We start from the raw sequence: 27,678 nt of genomic DNA, 5'->3' as shown, positions 1-27,678 counted from the left end.
GCTTGAAGTATATACATATTCAAAATCTCGCCAAACCACATGAGTTAAACTGTATTCTGTACAAAAGATAATAATAATATTATTAATACATATGTGTAGATACTGTCTAGTTATGAATCAGTCCATTTGTATATTGAAGAAATGCCTTTGTTTGGTCCATTGAAACTGAGTTGAAATAATACATCCAACATAGGACGAAAACAGTAAGATATTATAAATAAAGCCTAATATATATATATATATATAATTTGAAACCCCTCACTACCCAGTACACATTAAGTCCCATCACTTTCAACTATAGAAAAAAGATCAAGAAAGACACAATATATATATATATATATATGTAAATCTGAACGACTTTATCAAGATCTATTCACATTGTTGATGTGATGCTCGACCAACGAGATGTTCAAACAAAACGATGAGATATTAGATTTATGATAAAAGTTATGGACTTTCTACTGGAATACTAAAATTTGCGTTTTTGATCGGGTTAACGGGTCCAAAGCCACCACCCGTTTTAGTGGAAGCGATTTGTTTGCATCGCGACGTCGTGTTGACAAGTACAACATTTTATCCTCTGAAGATGCAGATTATTCCCACCAAGAATACCGTCGGACGCCCGTTTTAGATTCCAGCTCGATCGCCTGCGAGAACTAGCTGCATAAATGGGCCACATGCTACGTGCGTGGCAGAGAACGATGAGCTGATAGCTGTGGTTGATTTATTGGAAGGTGCACGAGATCCGTTGTTCGTGTAGGTAGTCCACATCCGCACGTTTATCTCAACATCTCGCGCGAAGCAACTGTCAAAATATCGGCAACTAAAATTCCGCACGTCAAACTGACGACCGCACTCTCGGCCCGGACGCGACGAGAATATCCATCGGATTAAATCTCATCGCTTCGCGTCCGCGAAAAATGGCGTCCCACTACTCCTCACTACTTATCAGATAAGTACGTTGGGATTTCTGATATATCATCGTACTTATCATCGATGAGTTGTTGCATATATGAGGAGATAGAGAAAGGGAGAAGACTGCAACGCATCGAAGAAAGCAAACAAAGTCTCACCCTTTTCTCTCTTTCTATTCTCTCTCCCGGAGCTTCCGTTCCGCTCTCTCTCTTCTCATTCCCTATCCAGGCGACGAAACCCTAGCCCGGATTCTTGAAGAAGCTCGTCATATTCCTGGTATTTCTATATGTAATCCCCTGTTCCTTCTCAGCTAAGCTTGAATTGGATCAGTTTTTAGCTCGTTCGCTTCGTTGCGATCCGATTGAGCTCTGGGTGGGCAGTTTTGAGCCAGAAATGTCGTCTCTGAGCCGGGAGCTAGTGTTCCTCATCCTGCAGTTCCTCGATGAGGAGAAGTTCAAGGAATCTGTGCATAAGTGAGTTTTTTTTTCTTTGAAAAAAATTCTCTGTTTTTGTCGTTAAACGTTTGGATTTTGGTTTCGGGTTTTTATTTGTTGCGTTATTGGGGCAGGTTGGAGCAGGAATCGGGGGTTTTCTTCAACATGAAGTACTTCGAGGAGACGGCGCAAGCTGGGGAGTGGGACGAGGTGGAGAGGTATCTTTCTGGGTTCACGAAGGTGGATGATAATAGGTATTCGATGAAGATTTTTTTCGAGATCAGGAAGCAGAAGTATCTGGAGGCACTTGATAGGTCCTGGGTTTGCTTACCTGTAAGAAACTTTTCTGTTATTTTGAAGAAGCTGGGATTATGTTTGAAAGTTGCTTTTGGGTTGTGTATCAGGCACGACAGAGCAAAAGCAGTTGAGATATTGGTGAAGGATCTCAAGGTGTTCTCTACATTCAATGAAGAGCTGTATAAAGAAATTACACAGCTTCTCGCCCTTGATAATTTTAGGTGATTTGCTAATGATCGCTATATTTACTGGTGATTGCTTTTTTGGCATTGTTAAGTATTTTTTAATTGGAGTAGAGTTTGATACTGTTACCAAGGAAAATATAACAAAGCTAATGCATTTTTTAAATGGGTTAATGGTAATTGTTTATTGTTTTAGGTGGTCTATTCTCTTTCCTCTGGCTCTGTGTCTTAATTCCAAAATTTGATTGAAGGGGAAAAAGGATTAAATTATGGTGATCTTAATAATATATATCATGACATTTATTGGCATAATTTATTCTTCCTTGCACATGTCAGGGTTCAGAGTCATTATTGAAATTTAAGAAAATATGCAAGGATTTCTTTTATGATTGAGTATATTTCTGGACGCAATCCATATTATTAGATTACAAGCGTGATAAGATTACTATGAGAAATTGTGAGATTTTATTTTTCATTGTTCGAATTCTTGCAATCCATGCTATATTTTTATGTATGTATTGTGTTAACCTTAACTTTGGAGGCATAATTTATATGGCACCTAAAAGGCAAGAAGAATGTTCATAAGTGTCCCACTGTTATTTTTCATGATGCATCTGGAAGTCGAGGATTTTGATGTTCTCTGGCCTTTTAGTCTTTTCTCCATTTTTTGGCTTAAAATTTGACAATGATGATGTCAAGAAATGAAAAAGACTAGTGGCTTCACCTTGCATTCTCTAGGAGTACCAAGAAGCGAAGTCAGAATAAGTGTAATGCCACTCAATATGCACCCATCCCATATTAGTAACCACTATACTAGACGGCTTCTATCAAATTTGTTTCTGTTTCTTGAAACTTTCTGAATGTTATCAAGCTTATACTAAGTTTATTTTGACTCTTTAATACACTTAGTTTAGACTTATAGGCTTTGTTTGGTTTGAGGCTAAATCTTGAACTTAATTAGTTAGTCTCATTTCTTAGTCTTAATTTTTTTGAAAAGTAAACTTATTAAATATAAAAAAGATTAAAAGATATTTAGTTATTTAACCAGATTAGGGTCCCCAAACTTTGAGCAAACAAAGCTATAATGAATGAGTACCCCCATGCAGTCTCCCATCACCGAACGGTTTTAAAATTATAATAACTCTTTGCCTTGGAATATTAGTTGATCTCTCAATCTCTTCCTGTATTTTGGATATGTTGCCGATATTCTTTCAAGTTTTGACAAGTTAATTTGGGACTCTTTTCTCTTCCTTGCTTGTAGGGAGAACGAACAATTATCTAAGTATGGTGATACCAAATTTGCTCGAAGTGTTATGCTGATTGAGCTTAAAAAGTTGATTGAGGCAAATCCTCTCTTTCGTGAGAAGCTTGTGTTTCCCACTCTTAAAGCTTCACGTCTTCGGACTTTAATCAACCAAAGGTGGGAAGATGCCATTTTTTAATTGCGAGGCCTTCTTTAGTCAATTTACTCTGTTACGATTTGTCTATTCAATGAGTCACATCTTTGTAGCATAATGCACATTTTGACTATCATATTGACTGCATTTTTCTCATCAATTGCATAATGCTTGTTCATGTCTTGTATTTTCTTATTATTATTCAACACATTGTGGATAAAACCTTGCTTTGAATTGATTGTTGCTACCTGATGGTTGGTCAGTTTGAACTGGCAACATCAGCTCTGCAAGAATCCTCGGCCAAATCCCGATATCAAGACTTTGTTCACTGACCATACTTGTGCTCCTCCAAGTGGTGCTCGTGCTTCACAAGTCTCTGTTCCACTTGCAGCTGTTCCGAAGGCTGCTGTTACATATACGCCACTTGGACCTCATGCAGTTTGTTGCTATACTTTGCTAATTTGTACAATCAGATTTGCAAATATGATGGTCATCTTTCATACCATTCATGTTTCGTGCAGCCACCCCCCCCTACAGCAGCTGCAAGTGCAAATGCTTTAGCTGGTTGGATGGCTAATGTTGCTGCTTCCTCATCTATTCAGTCTGCTGTTATTGCAGCATCATCTATTCCTCTTCCACCAAATCAAGGTATGAATGCAATTACTGCAATAATTATGTAGTTCTATGGTGTTAATTGTTGGTATCTGTTAAGCAGAGGGACATGGTGTGTGAGAAGCCCTTTCTTTACTCCCAAAACTAACATCATGGCTTTTATCGTTTTATGTTTTTGGGCTCTTTATAGAAGATTTATTATTTTTCCAGAAAATATGTGAAGCCTTTTGTGCTACAAAAGAAGAAAAAATTTCATGTCAATCCTCTTGAAAAAAGTGAAAAGTATTTAGATTGCAAGGTTCTACCAATGCAGTGCTTAACATTATGGCTTTTATTGTTTTATGTTTTTGGACTCTTTATAAAAGATTTATTATTTTTCCAGAAAATATGTGAAGCCTTTTGTGCTACAAAAGAAGAAAAAAATTCATGTCAATCCTCTTGTAAAAAGTGAAAAGTATTTAGATTGCAAGGTTCTACCAATGCAGTGCTTGATAACTGCAAAATGCAAATAGACTTATACCTAATAGCTAATACAAGAAGAAGTTGTTTCAGTGACTCATGTGCACCTCCAGGCAGGGTGTATGGTTGAGTCCTAGCTGTCATAAGTGATGCCTTCTTGGAGAGAATTTACAAGCTGTTGCAAAAGCAGAACTATAACCCAAGACCAAAAGGTCCTCACAAGCTGGTTATCAGTAGTAGACCTACATGCTATCTGGTGATCAGTAGGCAAATACTTCCACGTGGATCATCATGCTATCTAGTGGTCGGCAGGTAGATATTCCACGTGGATCATCAGACTATCTGGTGATCGGCAGGCAAATACTTTCACGTGGATCATCATGCTATCTGGTGATCGACAGGCAGATATTTAATGTGGATCATCATGCTATTTGCCTGTCGATCACTAGATAGCCTGTAGGTTTGCTGCAGATTAGATAGAGCAAGTACTTTAATAGTTCAACCCTGGCTAGCACATAAGTTATCCATCTGTCACAAATCCTTGTGATAATGTTAAGTAACCAGCAAAAACGAGTAGTCTTCTTTGCGAAAGCTTGCAGATTGTATTTTCGTTAAAAGATCCTACACCTTGTCAAACATGCTATTTTCCAACATTTTTTATGACTTATTTCAGAGATGTAGCATGCACTTGTGTGTAACTTTTTCAATAGTCTTTATTTGAAGGGAAATTTATATTTAACATCCTATCTTTTAACTAATTTATAGTTTACAACCTCCATTTTCATTATTTATAAATCGAGCCTTATATTTTTAGCTATTATGTGTAGAAAATACTGTGGTTAGATTTATACTAATACCGTTTTAACAGGTGACATACAAAAAGAATATTCTGTCCACTCTAAATATTTTTTAAAAATGACTAAAATACCCTTAATTCTCATCTTCTTCTCTCTTCCTCTCATTTAGAGAAAAATGTGATTGCTGAGGATATTCTTATAATTTTTTTGGCATAGCTAATTTAATTTAGGGGTTTGGTTAAGTTTATCTAATAACATAGTATTTTTTGCATATATTCACTATAACGTAGGGTTTGATTTGCAAATAGTTAAAATGCACGGTATAAATCATAAATTTATTAAAAGGCAAGGCAAGGTGTTAAATACAATTTTTTTTAATTAAATGTAATTAGTTGGTGAATTGCTCAATTGTCAGCTCAAATTTTCCAGCGTTTTCTCCCTTGAGATGTTTCACCGGGTGTAATAAATTTGGACGCCTTCAGTATTTTGGTCAATAACATGGATGGAGATATACATCAGCTCTAGAAAAACATTTGTAAAAGGAAATTTCCTTTAGTAACTAAATTCTTTTGCTCAGAATTGTCATTTGATTTGTAAAAACTCTGCCATTTTCCTTTGGAAGTAGAAAATTCTATAACTGACTTCTATTAGGAACATTTTCCTCAAAAAAAAAAGGAAAGAAAATCTATTAGGAGCATGGGAAACTTACATTTTCCTTGACAGTTTCTGTATTAAAACGTCCAAGAACTCCTCCAAATGCACTCGGTATTACAGACTATCAAAATGCAGAATCAGAGCAACTAATGAAACGTTTGCGGCCGGGTGCACATCCTGTTGATGAGGTAATATTTATGACCTAAAGAGTTAGTGGGGTACTTTTGTCTCTTTTGTCTTGTGATTTGACCGCACTTCTTTTTTGTATGAAAGTTCAGATACTTATTTCCCATCGTATGCAGGTTACCTATCCTGCACCTATTCCACAGGTTACATGGTCTCTAGATGACTTGCCCAAAATGGTAGTTTGTACATTGAGCCAGGGTTCCAACATAACTAGCATGGATTTTCATCCTTCTCATCATACTCTACTTCTTGGTACAATGATCCTCATGATTTTAAGATATTTGTGTTACAGTGGAGGCTTTATTTATTTGATGAGACAAATGCTTCCTTTTGTAATCTATGCCTATTCTATATAGTGGGTTCAACAAATGGTGAAATAACATTTTGGGAGATTGGTTTACGCGAGAGGTTGGTGTCAAAGCCATTCAAGATATGCGATCTGAGAGCTTGCTCACCACAGTTCCAGGTGCTTATCATACATTTTCAGAAAGTTCATGGAAAGAGCATATTACTTTCTCATGTTCTTTTCGCATTTTCTTTCTGCATTGAATAATACTAATGTAATTTTCATATTTATTCTTATTTTGGATTTCGAGATTATTCATATAAAACAAGTATAGTCATGCCAGTCGGCATGCCCCATGCCGATGAGAGCATGACACCTGGCATGGGTCAACACGGGTGCATGCCAAACTAGCACGACCTTGTAACGACTTGTGCAAATAGGCATGGATTAGGTGACACCCAAAATCCAATAAGGTTCGTCAAAGAGACCTTTTGTCTCTTTGTTTCATAGTCACTTTACTAAAATAACAAATGAAAGTGACACAAGGTTAGAGAAAGTGAAAGAGAAATTAAGAATTCAAGAGTTCTTCAAATTCCATCAACATATATTTTCATTCTTTTAAAGTTTTTGTTGTATTAAAAAAATTACTTTGGGTGTACAAATGCTAGATCTAGGCAAGGTTCTTAATTTTAGCCCATCACGATCGCATTGACTGGTTTAGGTGGGGTATCAACCTATCTAGTTGACACTGAGTCGTAAGATCAATCAAAACCACCCGATATGATTAGTGAAATAGGTCGAAATAGATGTCCACCTACCTTTTCTCTACCATGCACAACCTAGCGAAGACTTACCGACACATATCCATAGAAGTAGACGTCCAATGTGCTCCTCCTCCAATGGATCTAGCGACACTGCATTCTAGTGACACTACAGTCTTTATCTCTCTCTCCTTTTTTCTCTCAAACTCTATTGCAGCAAGAGAGAGAGAGGGGGGGGGGGGATGGGATAGGGAGAGTGTGGTGGAGAGTGAGGGAGGGAGTTGGAGAGAGGGTTTTGAGTGAGATTTTATGTTTGAAGTGAGTGAGAGATTAGGTGGTAGAGAGATAGGGAGGAGGGTGGGGGAGAGAGAGTTAGCGAGAGAGAAAGAGTGAGCGGGAGAGTTTTGTGGGAAGGTGAAAGAGAAAAGTAGTAAAGGAGATTTATCATTTGTGTGACAGAGAGACAGAGAGAGCGAGGGAGATAGAGATTGAGAAAATAATTTTTATTTTTAATTTTTAAACTCCATATGTAAGTAATTTATATTTTAGATCCTTTTAATATGCTTTAAATTTTAGGAGTTTTTGTATTTAAAAATAATTTTTAAAATTTTAAGTAATTAAAAAAATAATTCGATACGGTCAATATGTGTATTTTTTTTTGTCAGTCAATCCTAATCGTGATTCCAAACTCAATTTTGCTAGATCTATCATTTATAAGAATCTTTCTATATAGATCTAGCATTTTAGTGCTAAATATATAAAAATAATTATTAAAATATAGGAATCAAAGGGAAAATTAGATTTTCTCTAAATTCAAATGTGAAGCATAAATTGTCAGAGACAAACAAGAAAAAAACTATCTTAGACTCAATATGATTATAGTTAGATGAGGAAATTACTTAATCCTATAGGTAACAGCCTAACAGGACACTAAAGCGCATGCACTCACAAGATGATATGAGCTCATTATTATCATTGCTATCATATTAATCACCCACCAAAATCGTAACACCTTTATTATGCTCCATATCTATAGCATGTATATAGCTATGATATGCTTAAACCGATCATTTTAGTGTATATTCAATATGCATATCATGCCATACGAAGATTGTAAACTCTATATTTGTATAAATAGTATGTGAGATATTACAATGAGCAATTATTATCAATGAATGTTTCTTGAGGATTATCAATAATATTTAATGTAACATTCTTATATTATTCTTATGCTAGCAAATGAAGTTTTTAATCCTCCTTATCATTCTACGATAAACTAGGTTTTAATTTAATTTTTAAATTAATATCAATTAATGAATATATTCAATCATATTATGTGTTGAATAATATTTATAGTTGATTATTATTATATTTTTAATAAATATAAGAATAAAAGATTGTACAAACTAAAAATATCTCTAAATATCCTAAAATGTATATCAGAGATGTGTCAAAGGCAAAGGTGTACCAATACATACTAGTGGCATTTAGGAGCATGCCACACCGACCGGGGATGGCCGTGCCTTCGGCAGGACAATCCTTGATAAGATAAAATCATTATCTAATAATTTAAGCTTTTAAAGTAGTTAACGAATTAACAACTCAAGTTATTAAATTGAGCGAGCGGCAATTGTAGAATGATTGATGCCACTTTACTTATATAAGTAGAGCAACTCAAGATTCCAAAGCAATTAAGGCCTTTTTTTCCTTTGCTCTGGCATTACCTCTTGAAAAACTTTGGCACTAGACACCTATTCTTTTAAGGAAAAATGCTAATGTATTCTGATCTCTCTACTTTGATATTATCATTTTAATAGGCACGACAAGCAATCTTCCTAAATATTCATCTTTAATGCTGCCTAAAGAGGTCAAATATGAACACTTTGGGTTTGTTGAGAGGGTGTGTATTGGCCCGACCAAATTCTTGTGAAATTAATGAATTTGGCCATTAAGGAATAAAATAAGGTAGTATACAGTCTTGTTCTTCAGCAGTTGTGCATCTTGAGGGGTTGACTGGCTTGCATGCTTGCAGATCGAGGTTACATACATGTCAAATTTTTGGGTTCATGAAGGCCTAGAGATGCAGAAAGATAAACCGGAAAAAAACTGAGAGAGATGAGAGAATTATCTGCATCGTCTTCTACATGATATAATCTGAGGACCTCTAATTCAGACACACCCAAGTTTGTCTTTGACACAAAACTTGCTATAGCCTATACTGTATTACTCAAACCATTCAAGATTCAACATGTTGCTGGAAACTTAGCTTATATCAAGTTGATCAGACCAGTATGTTTGCATGATCAAATTAGTGAAATGATTACCATTGGTATATATATTAGAGAAAGAACTAGTATGCATATTTAATAAGAGAAGTTGACATGTGAGCTGCATGATAATGCCCATATCTGAAGCAGCTTAAATGTTGGTACAGACATACAGTAATGAAGTTTCTATGACTTTTGAACAGGTACAATCTTCAATCTGGCTGAAATTTGATAATTTAGATAAGGCTACACTTAGCTAGAAGCTCTCTTCCCTTTTGTATTGCCTCATGATGGAAGGGGAATTCAACATTTTAGGAGGAACTATATTTGATCACATTTTTTGTTCATGCAACCATGAGTAAACTCTCCAAAATGATCCAAGACATGAAAGGGGCTGAGTGGAGGAGAAATTTTTTGTAATAGGATATTCATCTCCAAGGAACACATTAGCCAAAGAGCCAAATAAAGTGCTCTCAGTTTATCATATTGTGGCTTGCTGCATATTTTCAAAGCATGTCGCTTTAGCTGTTCCCATGATCGTCATATTGAAGTAGCAGCTAGTAGCTGGACTATGTTGAATTAACTGAGATTTTTTTTTTTTCTGTTTTCCTTGTCACTTAAGTGTTAGTCTAATAGAAACTTCTTTGATTTTTCTCTTTTGCTCTATGTGTGCTTCTTATGTTGGTATTAACTTTGCTGGGTTCTTGTTTGTCACATGTACTGACAGAGCACCATTGTCAAGGACTCTTCCATATCTGTCACTCGAGTTACCTGGAGCCCTGATGGAAGTTTGATAGGCAAGTGGCTTCCAATTGTACAGGATCAACATTTTGGTACTTTTTTTTAAGCTTTACTTTAATGCTTTCAGGGGTTGCATTCTCAAAGCACTTGATTCATTTATATGCATATCAAGCGTCAAATGATTTACGGCAACTTTTAGAGGTGGAATGCTACTTTTTCATGACAATCGAATAGGGAATTCAAGTTCTAGATATTTATTTTCTATTTGAAATTTGATATCAGATTGATGCTCATGTTGGTGGAGTTAATGACATAGCATTCTGTCATCCCAACAAGCAACTTTGTGTGGGTACTTGTGGAGATGATAAGCTGATAAAGGTGTGGGATTACTACTTATATAATTATTTTTCTTACCATGTCTTCAATTTCCTTTGCTGAATCCATATATACTCTAGATTTGGGATTTGAGTGGGCAAAGGCTCTACGTATTTCAAGACGAGGCGCCTGTGTATTCCATTTGCCCCCACCACAAGGAAAATATTCAGGTATCATGCTGCCAAGTTAATAGCAGTTGAAATAAATTCTGTGATTAGATCATAGGTTAGTCCTTTCAGTTTATGATGTCTTTATTGTAATGATATTTTCTGAAACATCATATCTTGTGATAGATTTATTTTCTTCTTGATAGCTGATCAAATATATTGGCAAACATTGGGAATACTGGAATTAGTTGCATTGAATGGTTTTTTATTCTCTCCATTAATAGTGATATACATCTGCATGCAATGATTATCTTTTTGGCAGGAGATGGCCTAGTTCAGTTCTATATAATCAAAACCCCAATTACTTTTATAGTTGATACGTGATATAAATACACAAAGGATAAACTTAAGGAGAGGACTGACGAGCAAACTTAGATCAGATCAGGTTTTGCTAGAACTTCATTGCAGAAGTAGGAAATACATCCTTTATGGAAATGACAATCTTGTATTAGTTTAATTTGAAGTGAAGGTTATTTGAAGGTGGTAATAATGCTAAGGCCAATATGCTAACTGCAACATTTTTAATGCTAATTTTTGGATGTGAATTACATGTCTACTGGTTAGATGTTCTCTGGGATAATGTGGAATAGCCATTTTATTAACTTAAATTTTTAACAGACTGCTGAAACAGTGAAATCATTAGATATTTCAAGAGAAAAGAAGAACTCTTTAATGCATGTCTTTAGTATGAACTACTTGTTTGTGAAAGTTTGTTGTTGCTTCAATTTGCCATCCAATAAACTTGGAAGTGTTCCTGTGGCATGACACAATTGCTTCGTACTAAGCTAAAGTTTTTCAGTTTTCCAATTTATTTATGATATGCATTATAATTTTCCAATCTGCAGTTCATCTTCTCAACTTCACTCAATGGAAGAATTAAGGCATGGCTGTATGATGATATCGGATATAGGGTGGACTATGATGCTCCTGGCCGCTGGTGTACTACTATGCTATATAGTGCTGATGGAAGTAGGTAAGACACAGGAATGGTTAAGTTAGATATGTATATGGTTTACAAAAAGGATAAAGGAAAGTCATCAGTTATTTAAATTCTGTTTCTTATCTCCCTTCTCTTTATTGTAAAAAGGTTGTTCTCATGTGGGACTAGTAAAGATGGGGACTCTTTCTTGGTTGAATGGAATGAAAGTGAAGGAGCTATAAAGAGGACATATACCGGGTTTCGTAGAAAATCAGGTGGTGTAGTGCAGTTTGATGCTGGTCAGAATCACTTTTTGGCTGCTGGGGAAGATAACCAGATTAAGTTTTGGGATGTTGACAACACTAATATGCTCACAAGTACCGAAGCTGAGGGTGGGCTGCCGGTCAGTTCCTTGCATTCAATATTGTTTTTGATGGTGTTCTAGGAACTTTTTAACTTCTATAGGCTTTTTACTTCAGAGTTTCCCGCGTCTGAGATTCAATAAGGAAGGCAATCTTCTCGCTGTAACTACGGTGGATAATGGTCTTAAGATACTAGCAAATGCTGATGGCCTTAAATTGCTACGAACTTTTGGCAATCGACCTTTTGAAGCATTTAGGTCTCAATGTGAAGCTTCTTCTATCAAGGTGGGAGCCTTTATTTGTTAGTATTACTATTAGAGAGTTTAGGGTCTTCTGACCTATAAGCTTTTCTTATCAGGTTTCAGGTGCACCTATTGTTGCGAGCATCCCTACTAACATCAGTCAAGTGGAGCGACTGGATGGAAATTCTCCTGTTAGACCATCTCCTATCCTTGTATGTTGATCAAGAGAACACCTCATAAATATTTTCTTGCGATGTATATTTTATTATTTCGATAACATTTATCAAACAGGGTTTATCTTTTTACTCATCTTACGTTCATTTCTTATAGACATTCTTGTTTTTGTTTTGGTAGTCTGTGGTAAGTTTACTGTGGAGCAAATATGCAGATACATTATTGTGGAATACAGGTTTCCTGTTTCAGCTTGAATATGTTGGATTCACCAATGTCGTTCACTATGTTCTTGTAGCACTGACTATGTTCCGGAAACAAACAGAACCCAAATAGTGACTGCCTAGTAAGCTGTATTCCTATAGAACAAGATGGCAAAGCTAAAACCTTATTTGAATAATATTCTCCTTGAGAAATCAAATAACACTACTAACTTCTTTGATGGTAAAGTTCCTGACTCATTGCTTGTGGATGTTTTTTTTATTATATCTTCTAATGTCATGCTGATTATTATCATTTAGATAAAGCACTCAATCAAATATTACTAGTCTACCATATTGCTTAAACGCAATATTATTGTGTATACTTGCTCTCTCATGTCTTTATGAGTGTAATTATTGAACCAACAACATTTATCATACTGTAAGAAGCCCTCTCATGTGTGGTCCCTATACTTGCATGAGAATAGATAATAGAAAATATAAATTAAACGCGGCTAGACGAGGTTTGAATTCAAGACTTGCAGAAAATTAGGCTTTGATACCATATTATATAACTATATAATATAAAAGCTTAAGCTGGTTGCACAAAAATAGATAATAATAAGTAGGGATTGAGGTTTGAACTCGAGGCCTCTAGAAAATCAAATTCTTATAACATGTTAGATAATTGATTGATCTGAAAGCTTAAATTGTTACATGTATGATATATATTATTGATTCACTAACTAACAACTTAAACTTTTGGATCAATTGGTTATCTAATATGGTAGTAAATTTTTTATTTTGTTTTCTTGAGGTCATGGGTTCAAATCTTGTCAGCTCACTTCTATTCCCTATTTTCTAATATCTATTCTGGTGTAGCATGATGAGCCTCACATCTTATTGTCTATCATTTGTCCACGTCAATATTGAGATCTGTATATGAAGAGGCATGTTAAAGCATAATGTACATTATTAATTCCTTACCAAATAGCTTAAGTTTTTAGGTTAACTAATTATATAATAAGACCAACAATATAGATCATGCCTTTAAGAAACAAGTTTATCATGAAATAAGAACGACTTCCTCTAGGTACACACTTGTACAACTGGCTGCAAATATAATTGACAATTTCTGTTGCAGTTATGAGAGTGTTGGCTTGGTGCTTAAAGCAAATTTCTTGGACTTTAGGACCATTTCTTGAATATAGTTTTTTCTGTTAGTTACTGCAATTTTTGTCCTACTGCAAGCATGTCCTGGCATATGGCATAATCAAACCTATTTGTTTTAAGGTGCTGTCTGCACTCCAAAGTATGTAGGAATCTTTCAATTTGATTGCTGAGCTTATTTGGGTGTTGTAAGTATTGTAGAATGGTGGTGATTCAACTTCTAGGAATTTAGAAAAGCCAAGGGTTGCAGAAGAACTTCCTGATAAAACAAAACCTTGGGAATTGACTGAAATAGTGAATCCACAACAGTGCCATATTGTTACAATGCCAGAGACCCCAGACCCTGCAAACGAGGTGCTCACCATTTTTTTCTTATTCTGAATTTCACATGAGTATATGACCTATATTTTGACTTTTAGTGTTGAGCACCCATATGCATTCAGGTTTCCAGACTACTCTATACAAACTCTGGAGCTGGCTTGTTAGCACTAGGATCTAATGCTATTCAAAGGCTGTGGAAATGGAGTCGCAATGAGCAGAATCCCAGTGGCAAGGTACATTTTCTGATTTTTCTGTTCTCTTAACACTTTCTGGATTTTTTTAATGAGGATGAGACAATAGCTTCTAAAATTGTGGAGGTTAAAGGCCACGGCTAGTGTTGTGCCACAGCATTGGCAACCAAACAGTGGCCTTGTCATGACTAATAATGTATCAGATGCTAATCCTGAGGAGGCTGTCCCTTGCATTGCACTTTCAAAGAATGATTCCTATGTAATGTCTGCTTGTGGTGGGAAAGTCTCCTTATTTAACATGATGACCTTTAAGGTGAGCTGGCAATTTCTATATGCAGCATACAAAAAATGTTATAAATGTTGAAACTAATTTTGCCTATACATTTATGCTATGAAGGTAATGACAACATTCATGCCGCCACCACCTGCTTCAACCTTTTTAGCGTTTCACCCTCAAGACAATAATATTGTAGCAATTGGAATGGAAGATTCAACCATCCACATATACAATGTTAGGGTTGATGAGGTAGTATCTCCTTTGACCAGGCCAGTCTTTTCTGTTATTTTGATTGCTATTAGTCGGTTGCAATTAGGTTATTATAATTTTCTCAGGTTAAAACGAAACTCAAAGGTCATCAGAAGAGAATAACTGGATTGGCATTTTCCAATAATCTTAATATTCTTGTGTCTTCAGGAGCTGACGGACAGGTACTTGACAACCACAGAATTTTTTTTTTTTTTAACTTTGTTTATGGCAATTGCAACACATAGATACTCCTATACATATACTTTAATGTGTCACATTTTTTTCTTTTTCTCTCCTCTTTTGCGTTAATATGACTTTTTTTGACTACTCTATTAGTAACTGCTTCATGGCTTTGATCCTGAATTACCAGTTTAAAAGAAGAAACAATTGGGTTAAGGAATTCATTCCTACTAATCAGGCAAACTGGGGTTATTTCGTGCCAGGACATCTGGGATACAAGGATGATTTTGTGTCATGACCTGAAATCGGAATCATGACCTATTGTGTACTTCAATATACTTCAAATACACGAAGCCGAAATTAATTATCTAAGTCCAAAATAGCACGAATTTGATTATGAATATCTAACTCCAATAAATACAATTCAACAATTAAAAAAAGACAATGCCATCACTAATGTGTCTCTAATCAACTAAAATAATATAAGGTTTAGTTTAAAATGTCTAATACAATCAAGGAAAAAAATAGTAAAGTCTTAAGTGGAGATAAAGATTCCAATGCATCTTGCTCAATTGTCATGTTGATCGGTATCTGAAGTATTAGGAAAGAGATCTTATGAGCCAACCAACATAGCTCAGTAAGTGGAATCTACTAAAAAACCAAATAAATTCAAATTCATAAACATAACTTTGAATAAATTTAGGTCCAACGATATAAAAAGACAATCTTATAGAACATGCTTGTATCAACAATATTGAAAATCTTATCGCATAACATGCTTGATATCAATAATTGAATTTCTCTTTATATTTATAATATCATTTGTCTCAATTGAATCTATACCCTATGAATCCACATAAACTAGAAATCACATCGAGATGCTGCTTAAATTTTTTCATAGCTAATTCGGTTATGGTCATCAGGAGGTGCAACTATGTGATAAACGCACATTGTCTCTTTCTCAAAGGGTCACCAGGAGGTGTCACTATGTGATAAACTCACTATATCTTTTTCACTAAGCGTTGAGAGAGATTAGTGTCACCTAATGTAATCTGAGACTATTTTCTAACCTCGCCAGAGTCGCCTAAGAAAATCATTGCAGTGATTTAAAATAAGGTTTTTCCCTAGATTTTTAAGTATGAGTCACCACGGAAAGTGCTAACGATCTATGCGGGGACTATTCTCTAAGTCATGTCTAATATCAATTATGTTTCTTCACTAATATACATGATCATTAAACTACTTGCACATAGTATAGTAACACACTGAGTCATATTTTGCACAAAAAAAAAAAAGGATCATGTAAATAAATATGCAATACAAGACGGATAAAATGTGAGTGAATTCATTCACCTGAGTCTAGATGAATAGACTGAAATTTTTAGTCTATGTGATAAAAATCATCACCTTTAATAATAAATAAATAACCTAAGTTTTAGTTGAACCAATATTATAATTTTTGAAATTTAAACTAATCAATTATTAAAATGGGCTAATTTAAGCCCAAAGGGTTGGGTTGCTATCGTTGGCCTGTATTCCACATTTTTATTTTTATAATAATTGGGCTGGGCAAAGGCCCAACCCAAAATCGAATAAAGGGCTAGACTGCAGGTTAGCCCGCAGCCTACAACTTAATACTAAGGATTGGATCGAGTCCTTGGGTCGAGACTTAGACCCAAACCTGAAAGAAGAAAATGATTGATTTGGGTTGAACTCAAACCCAATCTTTTCTTCCCCGATGAGATCAATGAGGGAGAAAAGAAAAGGCATGGGAAAGGGAAGGGAGAGAAAAGGAAAATTTGTCGGAGATCACTATCGACCTGACTATTGGGAAGGAAAATCGACCATGGCGACCAGGGTTGGAAGACCCTCCATCCATGGCTGATCGCGACCCGAGCCACGGGATCTTCCCTAGAAGGTATCAGCGGCATGAGGCCCATAGCACGAAGCTTATGATGACATAGCGGTAGAGATAAGTGCTTTTAGCTTGAGATGTAACTCTATTACTGCAACAGTATTGCTTCTATTTTGACAAAAGTAGAGAGTGGAAATTCAATTATTTCCATTATCACTTCAAATGTTACAACTATCTATGATCTATGGTAGCAAAGTATTCGATCATCCCCATTCTTATCCTACTTTCAAGCTTGGGCATACACAGCTAAATATAGAGGTGGCAGTGGCGATGTCTCTCTCTCTCTCTCTTGCTGTCCCTTGTTTTTTCATTTGTTTTTTCTTCCATTTTTTGTTCTAAGTTTGGTCTTTGTTCGCACGCTTGTGTGCATTTATCTATCTGTCTATCTCTCTGTGGGGGTGTGTCTGCGTGTGGTGGTGTTGGTGGTCGTTTGAGTTGGGTGGTGGTTGGGTGGGGTGAGAGGGAGATGTGAGGAGGATATACTACATGAACCATACATGTGAATCTTATGCCAAGGCTGTGCAGTAAGAACGGACACTATATTGAAGGGGTGGTGTTTTACAAGTACCAGAGAAGATTATTAAAATGAAATCTAGATGAAAGAAGAAATACACTTGAAAACTGGTTGCTGTAAACTGAACTATCTGAATTTGAACATTTGGTGGAGCATACCCACAAAATCTGATTCTTACATCAATGGTTTTTTAAAAGGAAATTTGTGAAGTGAAATAAAAGTAAGACCACGAGAACAAGTTATGTAGACAAGTGGCTGCTTGGGAAATGAAAGTTTTGTTCATTTGCTAGTGTTACTGTCAGATAACTTTACAAATTATATTAAGTGGCTAAAGAGGTTGCAACTAAACCAGGTTTTTGCTCTTCCATTTCATCATTTGTATAACATAAATGATTCTTTTAACACATTGTGAATCATGTTTGCTAAATTAGTAACTAATTGCCATGGCCCAGCAGAATGATGGCCCAAACACAAAGATTTAGGGTACCACAAAGGCTAGCCTTGCTTGTGAGCAAGTCTTCCGTGTTGGATACCAAGCCTTTGTTGTTGAACACTTCAGTTAGTAGGCTGTGGAGTGTGGACTACTGCAGACCTGCTAGGAACTTGGGGGCAGACTTTGTTGACTTGGGCTCATTACTCACCCTACCCCTTGTATAACTTGTAAATCACTTCTTGCTGTCTTCTTGTGCAGGATATAGGACCCCTTATCTCTACGCAAGGGGGGCACCCTCTTATAGGGGTGTAAACGAGCCGAGCCTGACCAGGCTCGGCTAAAAATTAATTTCAAGACTTACAAATTTGCTTAGGCTCAGCTCAGCTCAATTCGAGCCAAGCTTGAGCCAGAGCCCAAGCCTGAAATGCGTATATTATCAAGTCTTATTTAAGTCAAGCTGGATCGAGCTGGACTAAGTCCAAGTCGAGCCACAACCTCTTATCGCCTTGCCGGCTGATGGAGGAGGATGTGGCGGTGACTTGGCGAAGGAGGACAAGGCGGTAGCTTAGAGGAGAACGAGCACAGGGTTTGCCGTCGCCTAAGGAGTAGAAGGAGGCGGCTTACCATTGGCGAAGGAGGAGGAGGCAGCGGCTTGGCGAAGGAGGAGACGGGCCATGGTGGAGGAAGAGGAGGAGGAGGCGGGCCGCAATGGAGCACGGGGCTTACCGTTGCCGAAGGAGGAGGAGACGGCAGCTTGGCGAAAGAGGACAAGGCGGGCCGCGGTGGAGCACAGGGCTTGCCATTGTTGAAGGAGGAGGAGGAGGAGGCGATGACTTGGCGAAGGAGGAGAGGTGGGCCGCGGTGGAGAAGGACGTCGAAGGAGGAGGGCTTGCCGTTGTTGAAGGAGGAGGAGAAGGAGGAGGCGGGCTAAGGATTTGAGAGATTAGATTTGGGAATTAGGGTTTTGTAAGAAACCTTTTTATGTTGAGCCTACCGAGTTGAGTCTGAGCGAGCCAACTCTAGCTCAGGCTCGGCTCAATATTATTTTTGAGCCGGATTTTACTGCTCGAGCTCGGCTCATCTCTAACCAAGCCAAGTCGAGCCGAAATCGAGCTTCAGTCGAGTCGAGATCGAGCCGAGCCCAAGCCGCTCGTTTATTTTGACGGCCCTACCCTCTCAATGCAAATACAACCTGCGTAAGCTGAGTTCCAAGTAATAGAGAGATTTCTCTTAACATTTCCCGTACTGTTGCTGCACTTGGTTGGTCACCTATGAAGACCTTAAATCCGGCACATAATGCTGCCTTCATCTATTTAGAATGTGAGAGTATGCATTATATAAGTTAAGGCCAAGACCTAAGGCTGTAGCATGTGAATCATTTTGATACATTGAGCTTCATTAGTTTGTCTACTAAACAAAATTTTCAACATAACATGAATTTTTCTTTATCGTAATGTGGGAATCAAAATGTTTTTTGATTTAGTTAGTAAGAGTAAAATAATTTATGGTGTTTCTGGATCAAACTTTTGGGATTTCGCATCAGGAGTGCATTACTTTTTGCAGCTTTGCACATGGAACACTGAGAACTGGGAGAAAAAGAAATCTGTGTTGATCCAGTTGCCTGCTGGGAAGACGGCTTCTGGTGACACTAGGATCCAGTTTAACAGTGACCAAAGTTGCTTGTTGGTAGTCCACAAGACTCAACTGGCTATATATGATACCTCCAAGATGGAGCGCATTGATCAGGTAATGAATCATTTGTGTGGTTTATCATTGTATCAGGATCAGAGTATCAGAACTTATCATTCTGTTGCAATTATCTTCTATTTCAGTGGATTCCTCAAGACACCCTTTCAGCTCCTCTATCGCATGCGTCATATTCATGCAACAGTCAACTGGTTTATGCTTCCTTCTGTGATGGCAACATAGGGGTGTTTGATACTGACAACTTGAGATTAAGATGTCGAATTTCCTCATCGACCTACTTATTCACAACTGCCGTAAACAGGTATATCAAGTTTATCGAAATCAGCCTGCTGGATTATCTAAATGAACAAGTGTCTGTTGAATAATTACGTAAGGCATAATTAGGACCAGTTTGAATTATGATCAGCACCAACAGTTTTACGTACTGTCTACTAATTGGATGATGTAGCACAATCACAGTAGCCACTGATAATTAGAGAGTGCTAAGAATTGCACGTGATATTGCCAGTCACTCAGTTAGTAAACAATGAAATACGATGACCTAGAAGTGTTTAAAGTAGGAAGCAACATGGCACTGCTATAGAAAATAAGCAAAACTGGAGATGTTGCCCTCCTATTGTTGAACCAAATATTTTTGTCACGATTCCTATTCTGAAGCAAAGGTTAATATTTCATATCTCAAATAGGTCTTGCATGGTTGTCTTGCTAGATTAAATGTTTTATTTTCTATTTTGTCATTTTGACTTACAGATGGTTCCTTCATCATTAGGAATGTTTGTACTGATCAACTACATATCCTTGAAAATTTATAGAATCTCAACAGTGAACTTCACACTTTTCTTTATTTGGTTCAGCAACCCAACTGTTTATCCTCTCGTTGTTGCGGCGCACCCACAAGAACCGAATCAATTTGCAGTGGGGTTGAGTGATGGAACTGTTAAAGTGGTAGAGCCCTTGGAGTCCGAAGGAAAGTGGGGAGCTCCAGTACCTGTGGACAATGTGATACCAAATGGCAGGGCAGATCAACTCCAGCGATGATGGTTTCTCTAGTCGACTCACATACGTGTTTCTGTAGGTATCATCTGTAGGTTTTGTTTTTTAATATCTCCCCCCATACATTCATACGTTGCCTTGATGATACTGTAACCCATAAATTCCAGAACAATAAGAACATTGTAAGTCTGTGTGTCATGTTAGTGATGATTCTAACTGTAGCGTCTTGGAAAGCAGAATGGTCGACAAAATTTCCTGAACTAGCTTTATTTCATACTTGTAATTTTTTTGTATCTTTCGAGAAATTTTATTGACATACTTGTTTGCAGCTTTCGTTTGTTGGATTCACTGGTCTTCTTAAGTTGATGTGTAAAACCCATGACTTCTGGAGCAATAATTCCTATTAAGTAGCTACTCTATCTACTAGTTTGAATGGGGCAAAAGCTGGTATAACCATGCCATTATGCATCTCGACTTGCAAGGGCCCAAAAAAAAATAATATATATATATATATGCAGATATCTTATCATCTAAATACTATCCACATTTGACGATCTACAGATAATGTCAACTCCAAATTATTAAACAAGGAATGGGCAGGATTCCATCTCAAGAATATGAATCAATCAATATTGAACCCTAAGCAAAAAACTGAAGAAGGCACTTCAGCCAAAGATTCAAAATACTACAGCATTCAGAGGTTAAATACAAGCATATCTCTAATTCAGCAAGTCCTCAAACCATAATGAGATCGAAATATAAGTAGCATGTAACAACTTCTTTTCTCTCAAGCAAATGACACTTGGAAGGAATGTCTGGAAATAAACTTACGACCAAGGATTCAAACATGAGCAGGCGGCGGCCAATAGTATAGTTCTCAAATAATTAAAGGGATTCAGGTCGAAAGAGTACATCCAAATTCAAATTCCAATTGCATCGATTGAATCAGAAAACTATTAAATTCCCACTTTTCTCAAAAGATATGAAAGATGAGCAAAATAGTAAGGCATTCAGAGGTTAAATTATTTTTTTCTTTGATGACTCTAAGACTAAACACAAGTACAAATCTAATTTAACACGGCATCAAACCATAACGAGATCAAAATTAGTGGATAACAACTTATCTGCAAGCCAGCAAATCACAATTATAAGGTAAGGTTTGAAACTAAACTATGAGTCTTTCTTTCACTGTCGATGAAGAAGGATTCAAGTATCTTTATAAGACCACACACCTGATCAATGAAAGATGAGCAGGAGTGAAACGATATGCTACTCATTCAGAGAAAAAACACAATGCAATTTACCATGTAGTCATCCAGGGCAACTAATACTACTAATCTGACATTTATAGATAACTAAATAGAGATGTAATACAAGTGAGATCATCCTCGTTTATATTTAGAAGGATAAATGAATACTTAAAACCATAACCATCCATGCAAACACAAGCAAATAACATTCAGCAATCAAATATTTGACCAAAAGCAGCAACGCCAGCAATATATTTTAACTTGATAAAGAAAGTTATAACTGGAAGAATGTAATCTGAAGTCAAATTAGTACATGCCAATTAATCCTGACATTAGGAAACATTCTACTACATCAAATAAGAGCAAAACCCTAGATTTCCTCCATACTTTCTACTCCTCAGATCCGGACGCAGTCTCTCCACTCTTCTTGTTGTGCTTCCTTGCGTACCTCTGGTTCCTCAAGAACTTGGGGTCCATCTGAAACCATGTAAAGCAAATCACAACCGAAAAAAGATCAAAACTTTCCGATTAAATGCGCGTCTTTGATCCAGAAAACAGCGAATTGGAACAAAAATAAAGGTAAAAGAAATGAAAATTAGAAAAGAAAAAAGTTCAAGCAAGGTATAGAGAAAGACAAGTACCCCTTTGGTGGAAGTGTGGCGGTGCTTCCTGGGCTTCTTGATCCCGTTCTTGTGGGCCTTGTAGGATTGGTTGTGAGCTGTGTGGTTCTTCGACTTCGCCATTTCTAACCTAAACGACGGGAAAATTAATAAAAGAAGAAAGAGATCGTATAAAGGACAAAATTAATAAAGTGATCGCGGAGGAGGAGGAGGAGGAGGAGGAGGAGGAGAGGAGGAGAAGATACCAGATAGATCACGAAGCGCAACTAGGGTTAGGGTTTTCTAGGTTGGTGAGAGAGATTTATATAGGGCATTCTAAATGACCTAATTACCCTCATATCACGTTTCCCGCACGTGCTCCGAAACTTTTATTATCATCTACAATTTTCCTCTTCAAGAAAAGAAGACTTTCCTCTCGCGATCTCCCATTCTCGTTGTTTCTCCGGGATCTGATCCGATCTCCGGCGGTCAGATCGGGATCGGAGTTGGAGGTTTCTCACCGGCGACGATGTTCCTCGTAGATTGGTTCTACGGCGTGCTCGCGTCGCTCGGGTTATGGCAGAAGGAGGCCAAGATCTTGTTCCTAGGGCTCGATAACGCCGGGAAGACGACGCTGTTACACATGCTCAAGGACGAGGTTTATATAAATTTTCTCCTATTTTGTCTTTTTTTGTTGTGTTTGTTAGCTTGATCTGATTTGGCGTGGTGATCTGGTTTGTTGTAGAGATTGGTCCAGCACCAGCCGACGCAGTACCCGACGTCGGAAGAACTCAGCATTGGAAAGATCAAGTTTAAGGCTTTTGATCTTGGAGGCCACCAGATCGCTCGCCGTGTATGGAAGGATTACTACGCCAAGGTTTGTTTGGTTTTAGTTTGCAATTGTCTCAATCTTAGCAAGATTATGGTCGGTTTCTATCTTGTTTTGGGTTCTCTGTGTTCCGATGCTTGCAGTTACTTGAAGATCTTTTTTTTTTTCTTCTTAATCTGATTACACTTTTTCTCTCTTCGTGAAATCAATTATATTGCATGCTTGGTTTATTTTATGTTGCTTTTGAGCTGCATCGATACAACAAAAGCTTATGGTCAGGTTCGGTAGATATTCCATCGTCTACCATTTGTTTGTAAAAACAGGTTACTGCATATCTCTTTGATGCCAATTTAGGAAGATTGGCTTCATGATTTAGAAGATAACCATGTCCTAAATGTAGTGAAAAAGAGAAATCTTGGAAGCAATCACCTGTTGTTACCTTGTGGTAATAAGGTAACGGCACTAATTTCTGTTCTAATGATGTTATTTGCTGGTCTTGGTAGTAAGTTGGCATAACTAGTCTTTTGCGTGCATTTGACCTGATTACTACAATGAGATAGGTGAGACCCGTGGGGAGTTAGAGACTACTTAGAGGAACTTCTATTTCATGGGATGCTTTTTTAATTCAGTTACTGATAGACTGTATGCAACAATGTTAGGAGGCTGTAATATCCTGTATTATTATATGTTTATATTCCTGATGTTCTTCATTAGCGTGCAACTGTGTTAACTGCTGTTTTTCTCTCATCCATTTCTGGATCAAATTTAGAATTTTGTTGACATATGTTGTTACCTTTTGCTGAAATGCTATTATGGCAACTTATTACATTTTCCAAAAAAAAAAGAAAGAGACCTTAGATTGGGGTCAGTCATAAATCATTTCTGTCTCTTTTACAGGATTTGTCCTGACTTTGAAGTCTTACTACTGTTATATTGTCCACGCCCATACCTATTACAAATTCTTCACTAATATATCTTTTCTATGTAAGTTTAGCTAAAGAGACATTCGTTCCTTCAGGCATCTGATGTCTCTGGAGGTCATTCAAAGAAAATAGTATTTGGGCTGAAAGAATGTTTTTGGCTCCAAAATTCTTGTTTTATTGGATTTTTGACATGCTTTATTTAGATCGTAATTTAATCTGATCATAAATTATGACTGTGTATTGTTTCTCTCTTCCACATGATCCAATCAAAGAGTTTATTATAGAGGACACACAAGTAAATGGATAAGCAAAACATCTGAGACCTTGAATCTTTGAATCTTTACCATTATATATGTCCTTTACCCTCCAACTTTTTCTCCATTGATTGAATTTGCCTTGGATTATTAATTCTATTTGAAGTTTTGTTCAAATGTACAACCTCCTTGGACTCTCGAGTCTTGACTAAAAAATGATCACCATGCTATAGATTGGTTATTTTGTGAGAACATGATAGTGTGTTGGATGAGATAAAAAAATGTTTGATGGTTTGGTTCATAAAAGAGTGGGTAAGTTTAAAGAAGATGCTTGCTCTAATTCTTCTAAGCTTTCCTGACATAGTTTGAGTGGGAAACTTTATCGATTTATTGCTGGCAAGGTTAAGGTAGCATAGATTCTCTTTTAAGGTGGCTTATTGAGTATTGAGCTCAAGGATGGTACTGCTTGCTTGTTTTATCCCAGACTCCATTCTTGTTCCTAATTCATCTTGTTTGTCTTATTTAATGCATTTGTTTGATAAATGAAATGTTGAAATGTTAACACTAGTGATACGATACGACTACGAGGGTCTAGTCAGTTAGGTTGAGTCAAGTCGAGTCTAGTTTGTAATTATTGTTTTTAAATTTTAAATTAAAGTGGGTTATCTACGTATGTAAGCTCAGTAGGGCGAGTTAAATTCGACCTGCTATATTTATACTCTTATAAATATGAGTGGTTATTGTTTATTTATTATCAGAGGAATGAATATTGATCGAACTACTTTCTTATCTTACTTTTACTCTTTTAACCATAGCTATTTATTGTCTCAGGAGTAGATTTAACTTAGAACCATAAAACTACCTCCAAACCCTAGCTACTATCTTCCTCCATGAGCCACTCACTCATACCGCAGACCTCCACTATCTCACGGCCGTCCACTTTCTGCCGATGACTGTCGATGACTGCCGCAACGTCGATTTTTTCGTTTTCGTCCAGTTTCGACCTTTATCTACTATTTCCTTCATAATTTTTTACCTCGATCTCGGAATTACTTCATTTCAATGCCATTAGATCCGAGACTCGCGAAGCTATCTCTAGTAAAAAGTCTCAGATTTTTCTATGAACAGATATACCCAGATTTGGTTCATATCAACTAGTGGATTCAGATGAATCAATTGTCTAGAAGTTGTTGCTTTCTCACATTTGTTTAACTATTTCATATTTTAAGTGATTGAGGCCTTTAATACAGCTCAATGTTTATTAGGGTTTTATTTTCTCAAATATTGTTGTTACTTTGTCAGTTTATGTTAGTTCCACCTTTCCTTTTCCCATTGGATCTATTCTCACATCCCTATGATTGCTTTTAGCATGTGAGCCCTGACATACTGCACTATTTCATGATGACAATTATAAGGCCTGAACCTGCAGTACTGTAGTATTTCCTTGCAATGGAAGTATGCATGCTTAGGATCATATGTACTTTTGGAATATCTCAAATGTTTAGGTAAGAAATATTGCTGGATATTTGGTAGGTCAGCTGTCATCAAAGAATAGAGATATATTGTAAATGTTTGGAAGAACTCCACTCAAAAATGGATTTGGCATGGTGATGAAATACAGTTGACAGAACAAGCAAACAGGCAGGTTGGATATCTAGAGTTTGTAATTTGTAGCTTTGGATGCTGTATTTGTTTGCTATATTGTGTCTGTATACTGAATCAAGATCCTTAAGTTAGTGTGGATGGCACAAGTTTGTCTCCCATTTTCCTTGTATTTAACTTATTTGCTATATTGCTGAATGCCAAAAACTTCAGTTGGTGATCATGGTTTTCTCCATGCACGATAATGAGGGGGTGTCTGATGCTTTATTTGGTTGGCAGGTTGATGCAGTAGTTTACTTAGTGGATGCCTTTGACAAGGAGAGGTTTGCGGAGTCAAAAAAGGAGCTTGATGCTCTTCTTGCAGATGAGTCTCTTGCAAATGTCCCTTTCCTCATTCTGGGTAATAAGATCGACATCCCATATGCAGCATCAGAAGAGGAGCTGCGTTACCACCTTGGTCTGAGCAACTTCACGACCGGCAAGGGCAAGGTTAACCTGACTGACTCCAATGTGCGTCCCCTGGAAGTGTTCATGTGTAGCATTGTCCGCAAGATGGGCTATGGTGATGGTTTCAAATGGGTGTCTCAGTACATCAAATAGAGCACCAAATCTGAACTTCTACACAGAAACTCTCCTGGTCTTCTGATTCTGCAAACGTCCTAGTCTGGTTTGATTGAAACATTTCTAGCTTATTTACTTGTCTACCAACAAGCTGTGACAACAGTTTTATAAAGTGGAACATGGATGGAGACAAATGTAAATTGGAACGCAATTTTACACCTGTGATCAATTGTCTGCACTAAGTTTTATCAAATTTTAAATATTTTTCTGGGGTTGGTTATTACAATGTGGGTAAGAATTTTGATTGTTAAACTTGTGCTCTGAAGATTTGTTCATATGAAGTGTCAGAAGATCTTGAATCCTAAGCTAGCTTGTAACTTTCTTTATTACCTCCTCTCTAGGTTTTTGGAATTCTGATCGTTGCTTCTGATAAATCCATCTTACAGTGATCATGAAGTTTTAATAGTTATCTTTTTTTTTTCTTTTTTTAGTTTCAGCCATCTGAAATCCATCTTTTTATTTTTATTTTTTCTTCTGATACCCCGCATCTCCAACATTTTAATTAATTTTTCTAACTTAATGTGCCTAAATTAATCTCCAATTATTTATAAAAAAAGGTCCTTCCATTTTTAAAAGGTTATATTTTTCAAAAATTCCTAACATGGGAGAGGATGATGAGTGCAGGACAATTTATAATAATAATAATAATAATTTATTATTATTATTATTCTTATTCTTATTATTATATACATTTTATCAATATTATTTTGGGAGAGAGAGTGTCTCTTTGTCAAGAGCTTACGACTAGCATAAGAGCTTAGTGGAAAATGTCCAACGCGCCAAAAGTTCCCAATGTTTCCCGCTGCTAGCATCAGACCATTCTGGAAGTCGGCTTAATAGCGAGACAACTCCGATCGATTCCTTTCTCAAACCCCAAATCTCTCTCTCTCTCCAGTTGCTGCATGTCATACAATTCAATTTTCTCTCCAGCTCTCTCCGCCGTCACCAAGCTTCGCCTCCTCCATCCTCTAGCTCGTCGTCACCAAGATCCACCTCCTCCCTCCTCCAGCTCGCCGTCAACAAGCTCTGCCCCCATCGCTTATCCGCTGTCACCAAGATCCGCTTCCTCCCTCCTCGAGACCAAGTTAGGCCTTTCGAACGCACCTGGGCCGTATTCGAACGCACCAACGGAATTTATAAGCTCGTCGTCAACAAGCTCTGCCCCCATCGCTTATCCGTCGTCACCAAGATCCGCTTCCTCCCTCCTCGAGACCAAGTTAGGCCGT

At 37.0% G+C, this 27,678-nt stretch overlaps 3 protein-coding genes across 5 annotated transcripts; 2 read left to right on the top strand and 1 right to left on the bottom strand.

Annotated features, from left to right (window-relative positions):
* Window positions 1-1,040: 1,040 nt before the first annotated feature.
* On the top strand, window positions 1,041-20,722 carry LOC140801115 (protein TPR1-like). 2 transcript variants are annotated; one of them, XM_073156131.1, is made up of 25 exons: window positions 1,041-1,388; window positions 1,484-1,663; window positions 1,754-1,867; window positions 3,090-3,248; window positions 3,489-3,663; window positions 3,747-3,873; window positions 5,817-5,935; window positions 6,050-6,185; window positions 6,290-6,399; window positions 9,975-10,044; window positions 10,116-10,189; window positions 10,271-10,366; window positions 10,444-10,533; window positions 11,376-11,503; window positions 11,618-11,852; window positions 11,929-12,096; window positions 12,170-12,265; window positions 13,796-13,948; window positions 14,038-14,148; window positions 14,240-14,419; window positions 14,504-14,632; window positions 14,719-14,814; window positions 19,238-19,420; window positions 19,507-19,682; window positions 20,236-20,722. In XM_073156131.1, the coding sequence occupies exons 1-25, from the start codon at window positions 1,309-1,311 to the stop codon at window positions 20,417-20,419; spliced, it is 3,369 nt and encodes a 1,122-aa protein (XP_073012232.1). In that variant the 5' UTR covers window positions 1,041-1,308; the 3' UTR covers window positions 20,420-20,722. The 2 variants fall into 2 exon arrangements, with proteins under 2 accessions (XP_073012232.1, XP_073012223.1); XM_073156122.1 differs by having other exon boundaries at window positions 14,216-14,419.
* Window positions 20,723-21,847: 1,125 nt separating this feature from the next.
* LOC140802747 (large ribosomal subunit protein eL29z) lies at window positions 21,848-22,565 on the bottom strand. Of its 2 annotated transcripts, none has more exons than XM_073158339.1 (3): window positions 22,490-22,565; window positions 22,266-22,374; window positions 21,848-22,101 (listed from the first exon to the last, which is right to left on the bottom strand). In XM_073158339.1, exons 2-3 carry the CDS (start codon window positions 22,365-22,367, stop codon window positions 22,015-22,017), a joined length of 189 nt encoding a protein of 62 aa, XP_073014440.1. In that variant the 5' UTR covers window positions 22,368-22,374; window positions 22,490-22,565; the 3' UTR covers window positions 21,848-22,014. The 2 variants fall into 2 exon arrangements, with proteins under 2 accessions (XP_073014440.1, XP_073014441.1); XM_073158340.1 differs by having other exon boundaries at window positions 22,266-22,369; window positions 22,490-22,514.
* Window positions 22,566-22,625: 60 nt separating this feature from the next.
* Window positions 22,626-26,757, top strand: LOC140792622 (small COPII coat GTPase SAR1A). The gene is made up of 3 exons (XM_073143729.1): window positions 22,626-22,881; window positions 22,969-23,100; window positions 26,111-26,757. The coding sequence occupies exons 1-3, from the start codon at window positions 22,753-22,755 to the stop codon at window positions 26,429-26,431; spliced, it is 582 nt and encodes a 193-aa protein (XP_072999830.1). The 5' UTR covers window positions 22,626-22,752; the 3' UTR covers window positions 26,432-26,757.
* The last annotated feature ends 921 nt before the right edge of the window (window positions 26,758-27,678 follow it).

Source organism: Typha latifolia, chromosome 1, assembly GCF_019914945.1.
Source record: "Typha latifolia isolate L0001 chromosome 1, TyphaL0001v2, whole genome shotgun sequence".
In the NCBI taxonomy this organism is placed as follows: Eukaryota; Viridiplantae; Streptophyta; class Magnoliopsida; order Poales; family Typhaceae; genus Typha; species Typha latifolia.
This window is presented reverse-complemented; position numbering and strand designations above follow the sequence as displayed.